Here is a 12,861-nt window from a genome sequence, read left to right as displayed (position 1 = left end):
GAGGAGACCCACCACTTTTCCTAGTGGAGCTAGTAATCAAGAGTCTATTATTTTATTGGAAGTTTCTATGGTTCAGTTAGAGAACTGACTTTTTTGAAAAAATTAATTTTGATCTTAATGTTTGATTCATTTTTAAATTGTTAATTACTGATTAATGATCAATAGTAATTCATCTAGTAATGCTTGCAAAATCTTTGACTTACAGGTACTATTTTATCGTTGACATCTTTAACATGCAAATAGAGTTGATGACAGGGGCGGAGCCACTCACATGATTGTGGGGGCTCCTGCCTGCACAAACTTCTCTATTTTTTTTTTTTATACATATACATATACTGCTAATAACACCCCACCCACTACTGCTAGCAATTTCTAAAATATCAAACAATCCCACCCAGTAGCCCAACTGCCCAATCCCAAGGCCCAGCTAACACAATTCTGATTTACACCAACACAACACAGGTCCCGCCATCCACAATTTACAATCACGGTTTCTTTCTTTCTTTCTCACAGTGAACAAACAAACTCCCTCTCTGTTTCAACCACATCAAAAAATCAACCACATCCACATCCTTGTTTTAAAATAAAACTTCCTCTTCCTTGTTTCTTGTGTCTCTAATCTTCTCATTCCTTTTTTTTTTTTTTTCTCTCTTCCTCCATTCATGGTGATCTAAGAGGTACACTCTCTTCCTTATTTTTATGATTTTAAACTTATTTGTTTTGTTTGTTTATTATTGTAATGAGAGTTAACATCTATTATTACCTTGTTGATATTGAATTTATGTTGATTGTGTAAACTTTATTGTTAGGGTTTGATAAGTGATTATTTGAGATTATTCAACAATCTTAAACTTTACTACTATTTTATTGCTTTAAGTGTCTGTGTTGATGTTTTTATGTTCTTTTTATGATTGATTTCCTATGATTTTTATGTACTCATGAGTAGTGTTTATAGGGTAGTTATAACTTATAAAAAAAGTAGTGTTTTTAGAATTATAAATTGATTCTGCTCTGATCAATATACTTGTAATTTGTAGCAGTAAACATTCAATGAAGAGATTTTACAAACCAATTTCAGAATCAGAACAATCATCAACTTCTAATCCTAATCCTCAAACACTTGATGAATGTGAAAGTATACAATTGGGTCCACCTTTGAAAAAAAGATGGTTAGAATTGGATTTGGGAAGGCTTCCTAGTGATCCTAGGTTGAGGCCAAGACTTTTAGATTATCATCCAAGTGATAGAGAAAAAATTAGGAGATACTATTTTCAAAAGGGCCCTTGTCAACCAAGAGAGATTAATTTTCCACTTACAAAATTTGGAGATTCCTCTAGTAAGTTTAATTTGGAATGGTATTCAAAATATGGCGGTTGGTTGGAATATAGTCAAAAGGAAGATGCAGCATATTGCTTATGTTGTTATCTCATGAGATCACATCTTAAAGAACATAGAGGTAGTTTCTTTATTCTCTTCTATGATTGATGTGCTTGACATGATCGAGGAAGATGGAACAAGCTCGGAGCAAAGAGGTGACGCAAAACTTTTTTTGAAATGTATGCAATCTTTTGAATTTATTTTCATCTTGCACTTGATGAAAAAAGTTTTGTCAATTACTCATGAGTTATCTCAAGCACTACAAAGAAGTGATCAAGATATTGTTAATGCCATGAAATTAGTCAAAATGTCCAAACAAAAGTTACAAACTATAAGGGATAGTGGTTGGGATTCTTTGTTCAATGAAGTTTCATTGTTTTGTGAACATCATGAAGTTGTCATCCCAAATATGGATGATACCTATCAAACATTTAAAAAGTCAAAACGCAACTCAGAGAAAGTTTCTAACTTACATTACTTTCAAGTTCAATTCTTCTATCAAGTGATTGATCGACAACTTCAAGAGTTGAATAATCATTTTTCAGAAGTGAATACTGAGTTGCTTCTTTGTGTAGCTTGTTTAAACCCAAGAGATAGTTTTTCTGCATTTGATAAGAAGAATTTGATTCGTTTAGCTGAATTTTATCCTTCAGAATTTTCTCCTGTTCAACTTTTGGAACTAGATTCTCAACTTGAAAATTATATTGTAGATGTATGCTCTGAAGATGCATTTTATGAATTAGAGGGGATTGGTGATTTGAGTATAAAGATGGTGGAGACAAGGAGACATATTGTGTATCCGTTGGTATATTTGCTTTTACAGTTATCTTTGATACTACCTGTGGCAACTGCAACAGCTGAAAGAGCTTTCTCAGCTATGAAGATTATCAAGACTCAGTTGCGAAATCGAATGGGTGATCAATGGTTAAATGATTGTCTAGTTACTTATATAGAGAGAGAGATTTTTATTGAGATTGAAAATGAGAAAATCATTCGATATTTCCAAAATATGACAAGTCGTAGAGGACAATTGTAATTGTTGTTGGCAGCTGGGTTTTGGTTTGGTGATGGCCTTTGTTGTTTTTGTGGTTTTGGAGCTTAGGCAGGGGTGCTCTTTTCCTACTATATATTGCAGGTTTTTCTTTTTGTCTTTTGCTGCAGTGCTGTTGTGTTTTCCTGCTATATATTCCAGCGGCCTACTAGTATTTTAGGTGTTTATTTGTGTTTTTTGTTCTTAGTATTTTGGCACTTTGTTGTTAATATATATATTCCTACTATGTAAAATATATATATATAGTGCCTCCACTAGTTGAAATTCCTGGCTCCGTCCCTGGTTGATGATGTTATGTGATAGTATTAAGTGTTAGATTTTGTGGGGTGTTACACTTAACAATATGAAAGGGTTCACACACAGTCGACATGCAATCTACATATTACCGTACGCTTGAAAAGTTTCTAAACGTCAATCAAAATCAATGTCGATGCACACTTTGAGGTATTAAAGGGTTATAACGGGGCTTAGGTGAAGGTGGGATAATATTTGGATAAGTAGGCTACACAAAATTTGAGTTAGGCATTCCTACGAAAGTTAAGCACAAAATTCAATCCATCATTCATTCACCTTTTGGAATAACAATTCTTGCAAGGGTACTAGAGATTATTTATAACAATTGGGACAATCAAGTTTGAAGTTACTCGGTTTTTCAATGTCTTGTCCCTTTTTCATTCTTTTTTTTTTAATACACCATTTTGGCATATCGTTTTCATGAGAATGTTCTTTTTTTTTTTTCTTTTTCTTTGTTCTCTAGTACCCCCACCCCAAACTTAGTTGGTTGCAAATTCCAATAGCAACCCCAAACTTAATATTTAGCAACAATCTACAATGCCTAACTCAGAAAAAACAATAAGGGATAAATCCTAAAAGTCTCTAAGCTTGTAATGTAGTTTGTCACCGAACAAAAAGATCTAAACCTACCGGCTCAAATTGGCTAAAAAAGGATAATATTTCAAATAATAACAGGGTAGGCTTCAAAAAGGCTCACAGGACCAAGCACTTTTGCCTCAGTGTGCTAATGACAAAAATCAATCGATAGTAGAGAAAAATTGCAAGTTCTAGAAATGTAAATGCATGGAACACTCTTTATAAGTAAATCGAAAAAATAAAATTTGGCCATGAACATTACAGTTATGATATTTGGAAGTTGTGACTGCCTATCTTTAACTGCCGTACACTTCATCTTTAAATCACAAGTCACTCCTCCTTTTGAACTTTTGGAATACCACTTGAACACATATTTGTTACTAAACTGGAAAAGTCAACAAACAAGCAAATTCATCAATAATAAACAAGTTCAGATTCAATCACATAACCGGGGGATACAACTGAGTTAATCCAAAATGAAAATTAAAGAAAAAAATATTTGACTCAAGAATAGAAATAAAATACTGAAAATAAAGACATAATAAAAAGGATGGGTTGCCTCCCACCAAACACTTTCTTTTACGTCATTGAGTTTGACACTTCAACCACTGTTAGGGTTGCAAAAATGATAGAAAGAATATACCATCCTTCTTCTTCCTCTTGTTTGGTAGGAATTCCATGAACTTGGCATAAAGAATCAGATACTCCCATGCACTCACTATTAATCCTTTGGAATTTAAGCTCTCCCAGAGAAGGACATGCATCCATTTGCACACGAGTTATTTCTTTAACCCCCGTTGGTTGAAACTTCAGAAAAAGACAATACTCTTTACCTGTGGATTTTCTTCCACCACAATATCTTGGCAATTAGTCTCCATCTGAACCAACTTCTTCTGAGACTCATATGCTTTCTCAACAAGATCACTACACTGAACCTCAAACTTTTCAAATGAAACTTGATTTGACATCAAGAAATCATCTAGAATATTTTTAAATTGAGTATTGTAATCACCACTTCCTGCTCTTTTTCTTTAACTATGTATTGCTCCTCGCAAATGGTACTACATGATAACCTCCACAAAAATCGCAACACATATTTAATCTTGTTTCCAAATCCTTTATATGTAGAGATGTCATCCATTTTTCATAACGTAGGATTTCAATCTCTTCAGAATCCACCAGTGATCGACTATCCCATATTACTACAAAACTCAGAGAAACCTTTCAGTAGCACAACACAAAAAAAATATATTCGAAGAGTATAAATCATAATTTTTTTTTTCAATTTTTTTTTCAATATAAATGACAAAAATCCTAAATAAAAACAAAATTGCCAAGTTTAAATGATTTAACAGTCCCTGGCAGCGGCGCCAAAAACTTGATAGACTTTTAGCAAGTGTACTAAAAATGTATCGAAATAATAAAATAAGTTTGTATCCACGAGGACTATGTTAATCTCAATTTAGCAATAAAGTAAATATTTAGGATATATAAATTATTTTGTTTAGATTTAATTTGATTGCATAAAATTAAATAACATAAAATAAAGATTCGATTAGAAAATATAGATTTGGTTAGAAAATATGAAGAGAGATGAGACCAGGTCTTTCGAATCATGATCTATGTTCCCCTAATTGGTATACTGCACCTATTCTTATGAATGATTTTCTAGTTCCACGATAGTCGACAAAATAGTCCTAATCAATCCCTTGACTTAGGACCCTCTTCTCAAACTACAACCCCTAATTCCTTAGGTGGTGTAATAATCTTTGAAGGTTTAAGAACGTTAACCTAATATCACTAACAAACAATTATCTATTCCTAGACTAACCCTGTTTATTAGAACAATTCAATTCTGTCTAAGTAGAAAGCTATGGTCAGTAGTCATTCATTCTCACTAAATCATGTTTATATTTGATCAGGATATAAAAAGCATTAAGAACAATTGAATTGAATAAAAACTATATTGTCATTCACAATAAATAGAGTTTCACAGCAACATAGTTCAATTAGAGTTACAAAGAATCATCTCAGACCTAATCTCTAAGAGATTTAGCTACTCATAATCGAGTTTACAAATAGCATAATCAATAATGGGATCAATACATACATGAACAGGTAAAAGGATGAAGAAATCTCCCTCCTAGCCGTCTTGTAATCTCAAAATCGCATTTTGCTCTTCTCAATTCGTAACCCTTGTTTTCATAATAGTCTTCAGCTTAAATAGGCAACAACTGCACCTAAAATCGTGGCACGATTTAAGTAAATCGTGGCACGTTTCTTCTTGTGTAACAAACCACCCAAATTAGGGTTTCCATAATCGTGTCACGTTTTTGCCATCGTAACACGTTTTCACCAATGTCAAATGCATTTTTCTTGAGAGCTCCAAATCGTGACACGTTTTTCAATAATCGTGACACGATCCCCTTTTTTCAGTTTCTTCAGTTTTTCTTGCTTTTCTTTCTGCTTAATCTTGCTTGTGAACTCAAAAATATCATAAAAAGACTCTAAAAATAGCGAATGATTGATTTTCATCAAAGACATCAAATCAAAGTAAGATGGTCCGATAAACTAATGAATATATTATGTGACTAATTTTTAAGTACTACTTTGTCTATAAGAGATATATGTGATCTACTAGAATGTCAAGAGAACGATGGAAATTAACAATGCAGGAAATGATATACTTTTTTTGTCACTCATATGAAGTAATTGTTGTCATTGTAACCCATCTAAGAGATTATCCAATTAGATTATCTCCATACTTTTATTGTATACCGTGTTCCTAACTAAATTTAGTATTTTAAAGCTTATTTATGAATTATAATTGATTAATGATTGCATGTTCCTAAAGAGCTAATTTAGCCAATGAATTTGTGAAGGTTAAGAGGAAAAGAGGGAGAGCCGTGGGAGGGTAAGAGAGAAAAGGGGAGAAAAGAGTGGAAAAATGAATGGAAATGAGAGCCTTGATCAAATATAATCTTCCGTTGTCATGTGTTTTGCTAACACAACCATTAAATGACATAACAATATTACAACTATTTGTTCTTTGAACATATTTATTTGATTGTGTTGTTTTCAATTGTTGAAATCTATATAAAGCAGCTAAGGAGCAAAACAAAGGAAATCACAATCTTACAATTGGAGAATCAAGAAAGAATTAAAAATACAATATGGTTCGTTTCTTATCTATAATGGTTGTGTTTCTTGCATGTGTTGCATCTTCTTATGCCACTAATGTTGTCAATGTGCAAGAGATTTGTAAGAAAGCCACAAACCCTTCTTTTTGTTCAACTATTCTCGAATCAAAGCCCGGTGGTGCAGGAAAAGACCTCGTTAGCCTTGCATCATACACCATTGACGTGCTTCGTACCAATGTGTCCAATACAATCAGTTTAATCACAAAACTAGCCGCGCAAAGTGGCAGTGATTCTCTGAAACAAAACCGTTACAAGAATTGTTTGTCTCGTTTTGGAATGGATGATGGCGCACTTGGCGAGGTTGAGGAAGCTCAAAAAGTCTTGAAAGATTCTGATTACAATGGTGTGAATATGCATATAACCTCTGTCATGACTGCTGTTGATGAATGCCTTTCAAAGGACTCATCTCCAGACAACGATACTTCTTTGCTTCCAAAAGATGTTGAGTGTGTCAACCAAATTGCTCAGATTATTCTTATTATCTCAAATGTGTTGTTAAATTAGGATATTACAAGTTTCAATTTGTGGTTCTTGAATAATGTTACAATATGTTATTCAAATTTGGCTTTGATAACATTTGTGGAATACAAAGTATTGAAATATTAAATAATGATTGTTTGACGTATATAACTTTATTTTTGGTAATCTATCTTGTATTTTTGTCTTACCAGTTTTTTACAACCACTAACATGAGGTGTTAGCATATTACTGAAAATTAATGGAAATGGTAATCCTAGTTCTCAACTAGGCAATGCGAGTCCACAATCGGTTCTACAAAGACAAGGAATATATATTCTTCAAAGATAACATAGGCTATCGCCGACATGCTAAATATTGAAAAAGGGTTGTTTTGAAAATTCAATGACCAACACACGAAAAGCTGTGAAGCCCCGATACTTCAAAATAGATGATGTACCGTATCTCCTGCGTATCCTGCACCGATAACTGTCTGATACTTCCCGATACGTATCCGGAGAGTATCCAAATATTAAATTTTATTTTTTTAAAATATAATTATCTGATACTTTCCGATACATCCCGATACGCACGGATACTTGTGTTTTTTATATTATTTTGATTTCTGTTTTTTTTTTTTTTTGTAAAAAATAAGAATAAAAACATTATATTACTATAATATATATACATATCCTTTATCTCTCTTTGGAGCCTTTATCTCTCTTTGGAGCCAGTACGATCCACACCACACAAACAATTGCATCTTTTCCTTTCTAAGAAATTAGGGTTTCAACTTTTTCTTCCAAAGTGGTCGCTGTCCACTTTGGCCACCGTCGAGAAATTAGGTTAAAGCTTCTTGTGCAACCTTGTTCTTCCTCATGTTGTGAGAGAAATTGGAGTACTTTCTCTTTTATCCATTCTTTGAAAAGAAACAAAATGGATCCAAAAAGGGTAGAAGATTTGGTTTTTGTGCATACGAATCTTCGACTCTTGTCAAGGAAAGAAGATGGATATAAGAAAGGACAGTCAAGAATGTGGGACATTAGTGGAGATGCGCATGAACCGCTTGATGGTGTTGGAATTGAGTCAGCAGAGCTGTCTTTGGATGAACCGGATTTGGAAGCTGATTTGTATCTTGATGATGGGAATGGAGGAGAGGAGATGTAAACGTTAGTTACTTGTTAGTGTTAACTCTTAGTACTGATGTGTTCTTTTTTGGATATAGTGCTTCTTTTTTGGATCGATATAGTATAGCACTAACAAGTTCCTTTTGGATATAGTGTAGCATTGATGTATAGCACTGATAGTGCTCTTTTTGTATATATTGCGATGTTGCGTATGTAATTGACTAATGAACACTCTCTTAATCGTCAATATTATTTATATTTATGTTAATATGCTACGAGTCTGGTTTCTTGTGTTTGTTAATATATTTGCATATTAAAAAAATGGTTATAATTATATTGTACATTTAATTATATAATTTTTTTTATTAACGTATCCCAGCCGTATCGTATCTTGATTTTTGAAATTTTTCCGTATCGGTGCAGTATTGTATCCGTATCGTATCTCGTATCCGGGCTTCACAGACAAAAAGAGATGAAGCTGACATAATATTTTAATATTTTACCAATATCTTAGAAAAAATTACATTCGGATTCGAGTGGAGGTTTTATCTCTTGTGGCATTTTGATTAATTTATTTTTACCGAAGATAAGAAATGTGAAAGAAAAGCGGTTTGGTAAAGTTATTATCATATTGATTAAACTATTTTCATTTTTTCGAATTTTAACCTGAAATTATTACACAAAATTTATTTTCAATAAATAAATTATAATTCCTGAAAAAAATATATATAATTGTTTTGCTATTTGTTTTAAATATATTGTAGTTATAATTGTCAATTTTAAATTTTAAAATTAAGTTAGTAAATAACTACCGTAAAAAATTTAATTATTTTTTACAAGTATAAATATATCAATTTTCATACAAAATTTTCATGAAACTTATTTAGAGAATACATTTATAATTTTTGAAATTTTAATTAATCATTTTAATTTTATTTATATTTATGTAGTTCTAATTTTTATCATCTATTTTGTTTATTTTTTCCCATATACTTTCTAAATGAATGTTGAAATTTTTATTAATTATTTTTTAATTTTATTTGTATTTGTATAGTGCTAATTTTTATCAATCTACTATGTTTATTTTTACCCATATATGTTTTCAAAATTGTTTATCTATTTATTCAATTCATATTTTATCCAATTCAAGCTTGGTCTTTCCAATTTCAGATTCAGTTAAACTTGAAAGGGGTTTGGTTCTAGTCTCCCTTTCCTTTTTGTACTTTTTTCTTTTTCATCAATATATATCTAGGGTAGCACATGATGTCATCTCTCTTTTCTTAGATATTTTTTTTTTGCAGTTTTTATGTCAAATTCATTGTAATTCTGGGAGCTGCAAGGTCAAAAAGTGCAGAAAATAGGAAATCACAAAGAAGCAATTCGGGCACCGAATACTCACATTCGGTTGCCGATTTAGAGCTGATTTGAACCAGTTGGGTTCGACATTTTTTGGGCCCCGAATTCTCACATTTGGGCTGCAAATTTCACAGACTTAGCACGCATTTTTTTTATTTACGATTTAAGGAGGTTCGGGCACCGAATTTTGGAGCTCGGTGATCGATTTTGACAGGCCTATATATTGAAAAGTCCGTTTTCTAAATAAGGGTTCACGAATTTTGAGACCTAAGGCATGTTTTGGAGTAGAAGCTTTGCAGATCTGATGGGCAACCATCAAAACTCATAGTCAATCTGTAACGCCCTCTTTAATTATTTAATTATTTTATAGAGTTTAGAGTCCACTTTGATGATTTATGTGATTTTATATGATTATGTGATGTGTTGATATTTTATTTAAAGACTTGGTTTTATTATTTAGTAGAATAAGATTTGAAAATAAAATAAATATTGAGATGTGAGGCTGTTTTGGAATTTAGAAGAGTTTAGTGGAAATAGAGGAAATAAGATAAAGTGGATTGAGGAGAGATATAAGGAGAAAACTGGGTTTAGAAAAGTTTTTACGTGAAACTGCTCTTTGGAGAAAAAGGAGAAAACAAGAGAAGAAGAGAATCAAGAGGGAGAGAGACTGCTGATCATCAATACTAAGGTAAGGGTGGGACTAACTTTCTCTAATAATAGTTGTATAATTCCGAAAAAGGGTTTAACCTTTATAGTTGTTGTTAGTTTTGATGTTATAGAGATTAGGGTTGTATGAACATATAGGTAGTGAAGGGTTGTCAATTTTATTGTTTTCTTATTCCCTTTGATGAATCTATGATTAAATTGTGTTCTTTTGTGCTGCTATAATTATATTTTGATATTTTAATAGTATACTTGAATTTTGTGTGCTTGTCCATCCTTTATAATTATTTGCTTTAATTTTGAATATGGATCGGTAAGAGCTTGTGATCGGTTTTAGCACATCAATTTGTCTGCGTGAACCTTCGTTGTTTTCAATAACGGAATTCAATTTTTAATTCGAAAAACATTATGTAGCTATTATTTGTTTTATGCATATTCATTTGGACTAGAGACTTCAATGAGAATATATATATATATATATATATGAATTACGTGACCTTTATGAATTGTTTCGATTTACGTGATCTTTGTTATTTACTGGGTATTGTATTTGATTAGTGGTATTCAATGGCTCTACTCATATGTATATATTTTAGGACTAGAATTGTGATACTAGATATCATGTTGAACTATGGTAGCATCGTGATATTGAATATAACAGGATTTAAAATTATAAATTGAATTGATGAGGTATTATATGATGAATAAAGATGAATGATTTAAAGATATGTTATTTGAAGATGTGTGATTTAAAGATGTATTATATAAATATGTGCTATTTGAAGATGTGTGATTTAAAGATGTGTTATATAAAGATGTGAGATTTAAAGACGTGTTATACAAAGATGTGCTATATAAAGATGAGTTATTTAAAGATGTGTATTTGTCCATGTCGTTAAAGTTGTAAGTTGTTGTCGATGTCGATAAAGTTGTAAGTTGTTGTCAAAGTCGTTAAGTTGTAAGTTGTTGTCTTAAGTTGTTGATATTGTCTAAGTTGTTGAAGTCGTAATTGAAGTTGTTGTTGGTGACTGTTTATGTTCAGGTGTTTTGTGAGAGGTGGTGTACTCTTTACGTTGTTGTTCTATAAGAGGTGGTGTACTCTTACGTTGTCGTTTTATAAGAGGTGGTGTACTCTTACGTTGTCGTATTATAAGAGGTGGTGCACTCTCACGTAGCTGTATTGTCAGGTTGACATTGTCGTCGTCGAATCGTTGAAGTTGTTGTTGATGACAAACCATGGAATATTTATGTTGTGTTGATTATGTTGTTATAAGATGATGATTATGTTGTGTTGTTTATGTGTTATATGATGATGTATATAATGCGATGAATATGAAGTTAATAATGATTAGAAGTTGATTGAGTTACTAATGAAATATTATAAGAAAATTTAATGTTATTAATTGATGAAGTTTAAGTTGTTAAATGCTTTGATGAATTATATGCTTATTATTATTGAATGTGAAATCTCACCCCTTCTGCTTGGAAATATTGCTCTTTGTATGAGTAACTTGCAGGTGATCGAGAATAAGTAGTTGTTGATTGCTGTCGTGAGTGGCTATCTCTCACTGTGTCTTTAGGTGCTCTGATACGTAACGGGATGGGAACTTTGTGGCTATTTTCTATTTCTTACGTATTGCTTATGAATATACATGATTAAGTTGTTAATTGGATTTTTATGAGATGTTATGATGAGGCCTTCGTGCCAAAGACTATTTTAGATGTTTAAATAAATTCCGCTGCGAAGTTTTGAATATTATGTTGATTGAACTTTGAAGGAAAATTAGTTAATTATTTCCGTTTATGATTTTTAAGAAGTGTGACATTCCGTTTAAGGTGTTTTACTCTGATTTTTATGAGAAATTTTCAAGTTGGGAAAACGGGGTGTTACACAATCATCCAATACATGTATGAATCATTGTTTTTATGTTAGTTATCTTGTACTTTAGCGATGAGTAACTAATCTCTTTGTGGTTGAGACTTAGATGAATCTGATGTAATCCTATAGGAACCCTAATTTGTTGAACTCCTTTGAATATCAATGAAAGTCTAGTTTTTATTCATATTACTTTGTGTTCAACGCTTTTTGTATCTTTATCATCAACAACTAGCCCTAACTTTATGAATATGCAAATTGATCTTAGAGATTGAATGACTACTAACCTTGGCTTTTGACTTTGATCAAGGTAATAGGTTTAACATAAGTAATCAAGTTAGAGATAGATCATTATTAGGTTATGATATAAGGATTAACGTATTGTTAAAACCTCCAATGGTTTCTAATTCACTTAAGAGATTAAGGGTTGTTACTTGCGGGGAGAATTCTAGGTTTAAGAGATTAGGTAGAATTACTTTGTTAATCTGTCGTTAAACTAGATTATCATTGCTTGAATTAGGAGTGCAAATTACCATAAGAAAACTTCGGAGGATTCAATGGTCTTAACCATACTTCTCTCTAATTTTCTAAAACCAATCTTTTATTGTTTTTAATCAATTTATGTTACAAAAATCAACTCAACTGCCTAGGGCACCATTGAATTTAATACATCCTTTTTAATAATGAACTTGTTGAGTAGAAGTTAACAACAGTCCTCGTGGATACGAATTATTTATTACTTCGATTGAATTTGGTACACTTGCCAAATATTTATCAAGTTTTTGGCGCCGTTGCTGGGGACTGTTAAATTATTTCAACGAGGCAATTTCGTTATTATTTACGATTTCTGTCATTTATATTTTTGTTTATATATTGAAAAAAAAA

At 31.9% G+C, this 12,861-nt stretch overlaps 2 protein-coding genes across 3 annotated transcripts; both read left to right on the top strand.

Annotated features, from left to right (window-relative positions):
• The first annotated feature begins 354 nt into the window (after window positions 1-354).
• LOC112417015 (zinc finger MYM-type protein 1-like) lies at window positions 355-2,707 on the top strand. Of its 2 annotated transcripts, none has more exons than XM_039828612.1 (2): window positions 355-677; window positions 1,041-2,707. In XM_039828612.1, the coding sequence occupies exon 2, from the start codon at window positions 1,478-1,480 to the stop codon at window positions 2,411-2,413; it is 936 nt and encodes a 311-aa protein (XP_039684546.1). In that variant the 5' UTR covers window positions 355-677; window positions 1,041-1,477; the 3' UTR covers window positions 2,414-2,707. The 2 variants fall into 2 exon arrangements, with proteins under 2 accessions (XP_039684546.1, XP_039684545.1); XM_039828611.1 differs by having other exon boundaries at window positions 367-677; window positions 1,038-2,707.
• Window positions 2,708-6,358: 3,651 nt separating this feature from the next.
• LOC25500963 (pectinesterase inhibitor 1) lies at window positions 6,359-7,106 on the top strand. The gene has a single exon (XM_013589500.3). The coding sequence runs from the start codon at window positions 6,472-6,474 to the stop codon at window positions 7,000-7,002; it is 531 nt and encodes a 176-aa protein (XP_013444954.1). The 5' UTR covers window positions 6,359-6,471; the 3' UTR covers window positions 7,003-7,106.
• The last annotated feature ends 5,755 nt before the right edge of the window (window positions 7,107-12,861 follow it).

This window comes from Medicago truncatula, chromosome 8 (assembly GCF_003473485.1).
Source record: "Medicago truncatula cultivar Jemalong A17 chromosome 8, MtrunA17r5.0-ANR, whole genome shotgun sequence".
Taxonomy (NCBI): domain Eukaryota; kingdom Viridiplantae; phylum Streptophyta; class Magnoliopsida; order Fabales; family Fabaceae; genus Medicago; species Medicago truncatula.
Note: the sequence above shows the minus strand (reverse complement) of the source record. Positions and strands in the feature narration are given on the sequence as shown.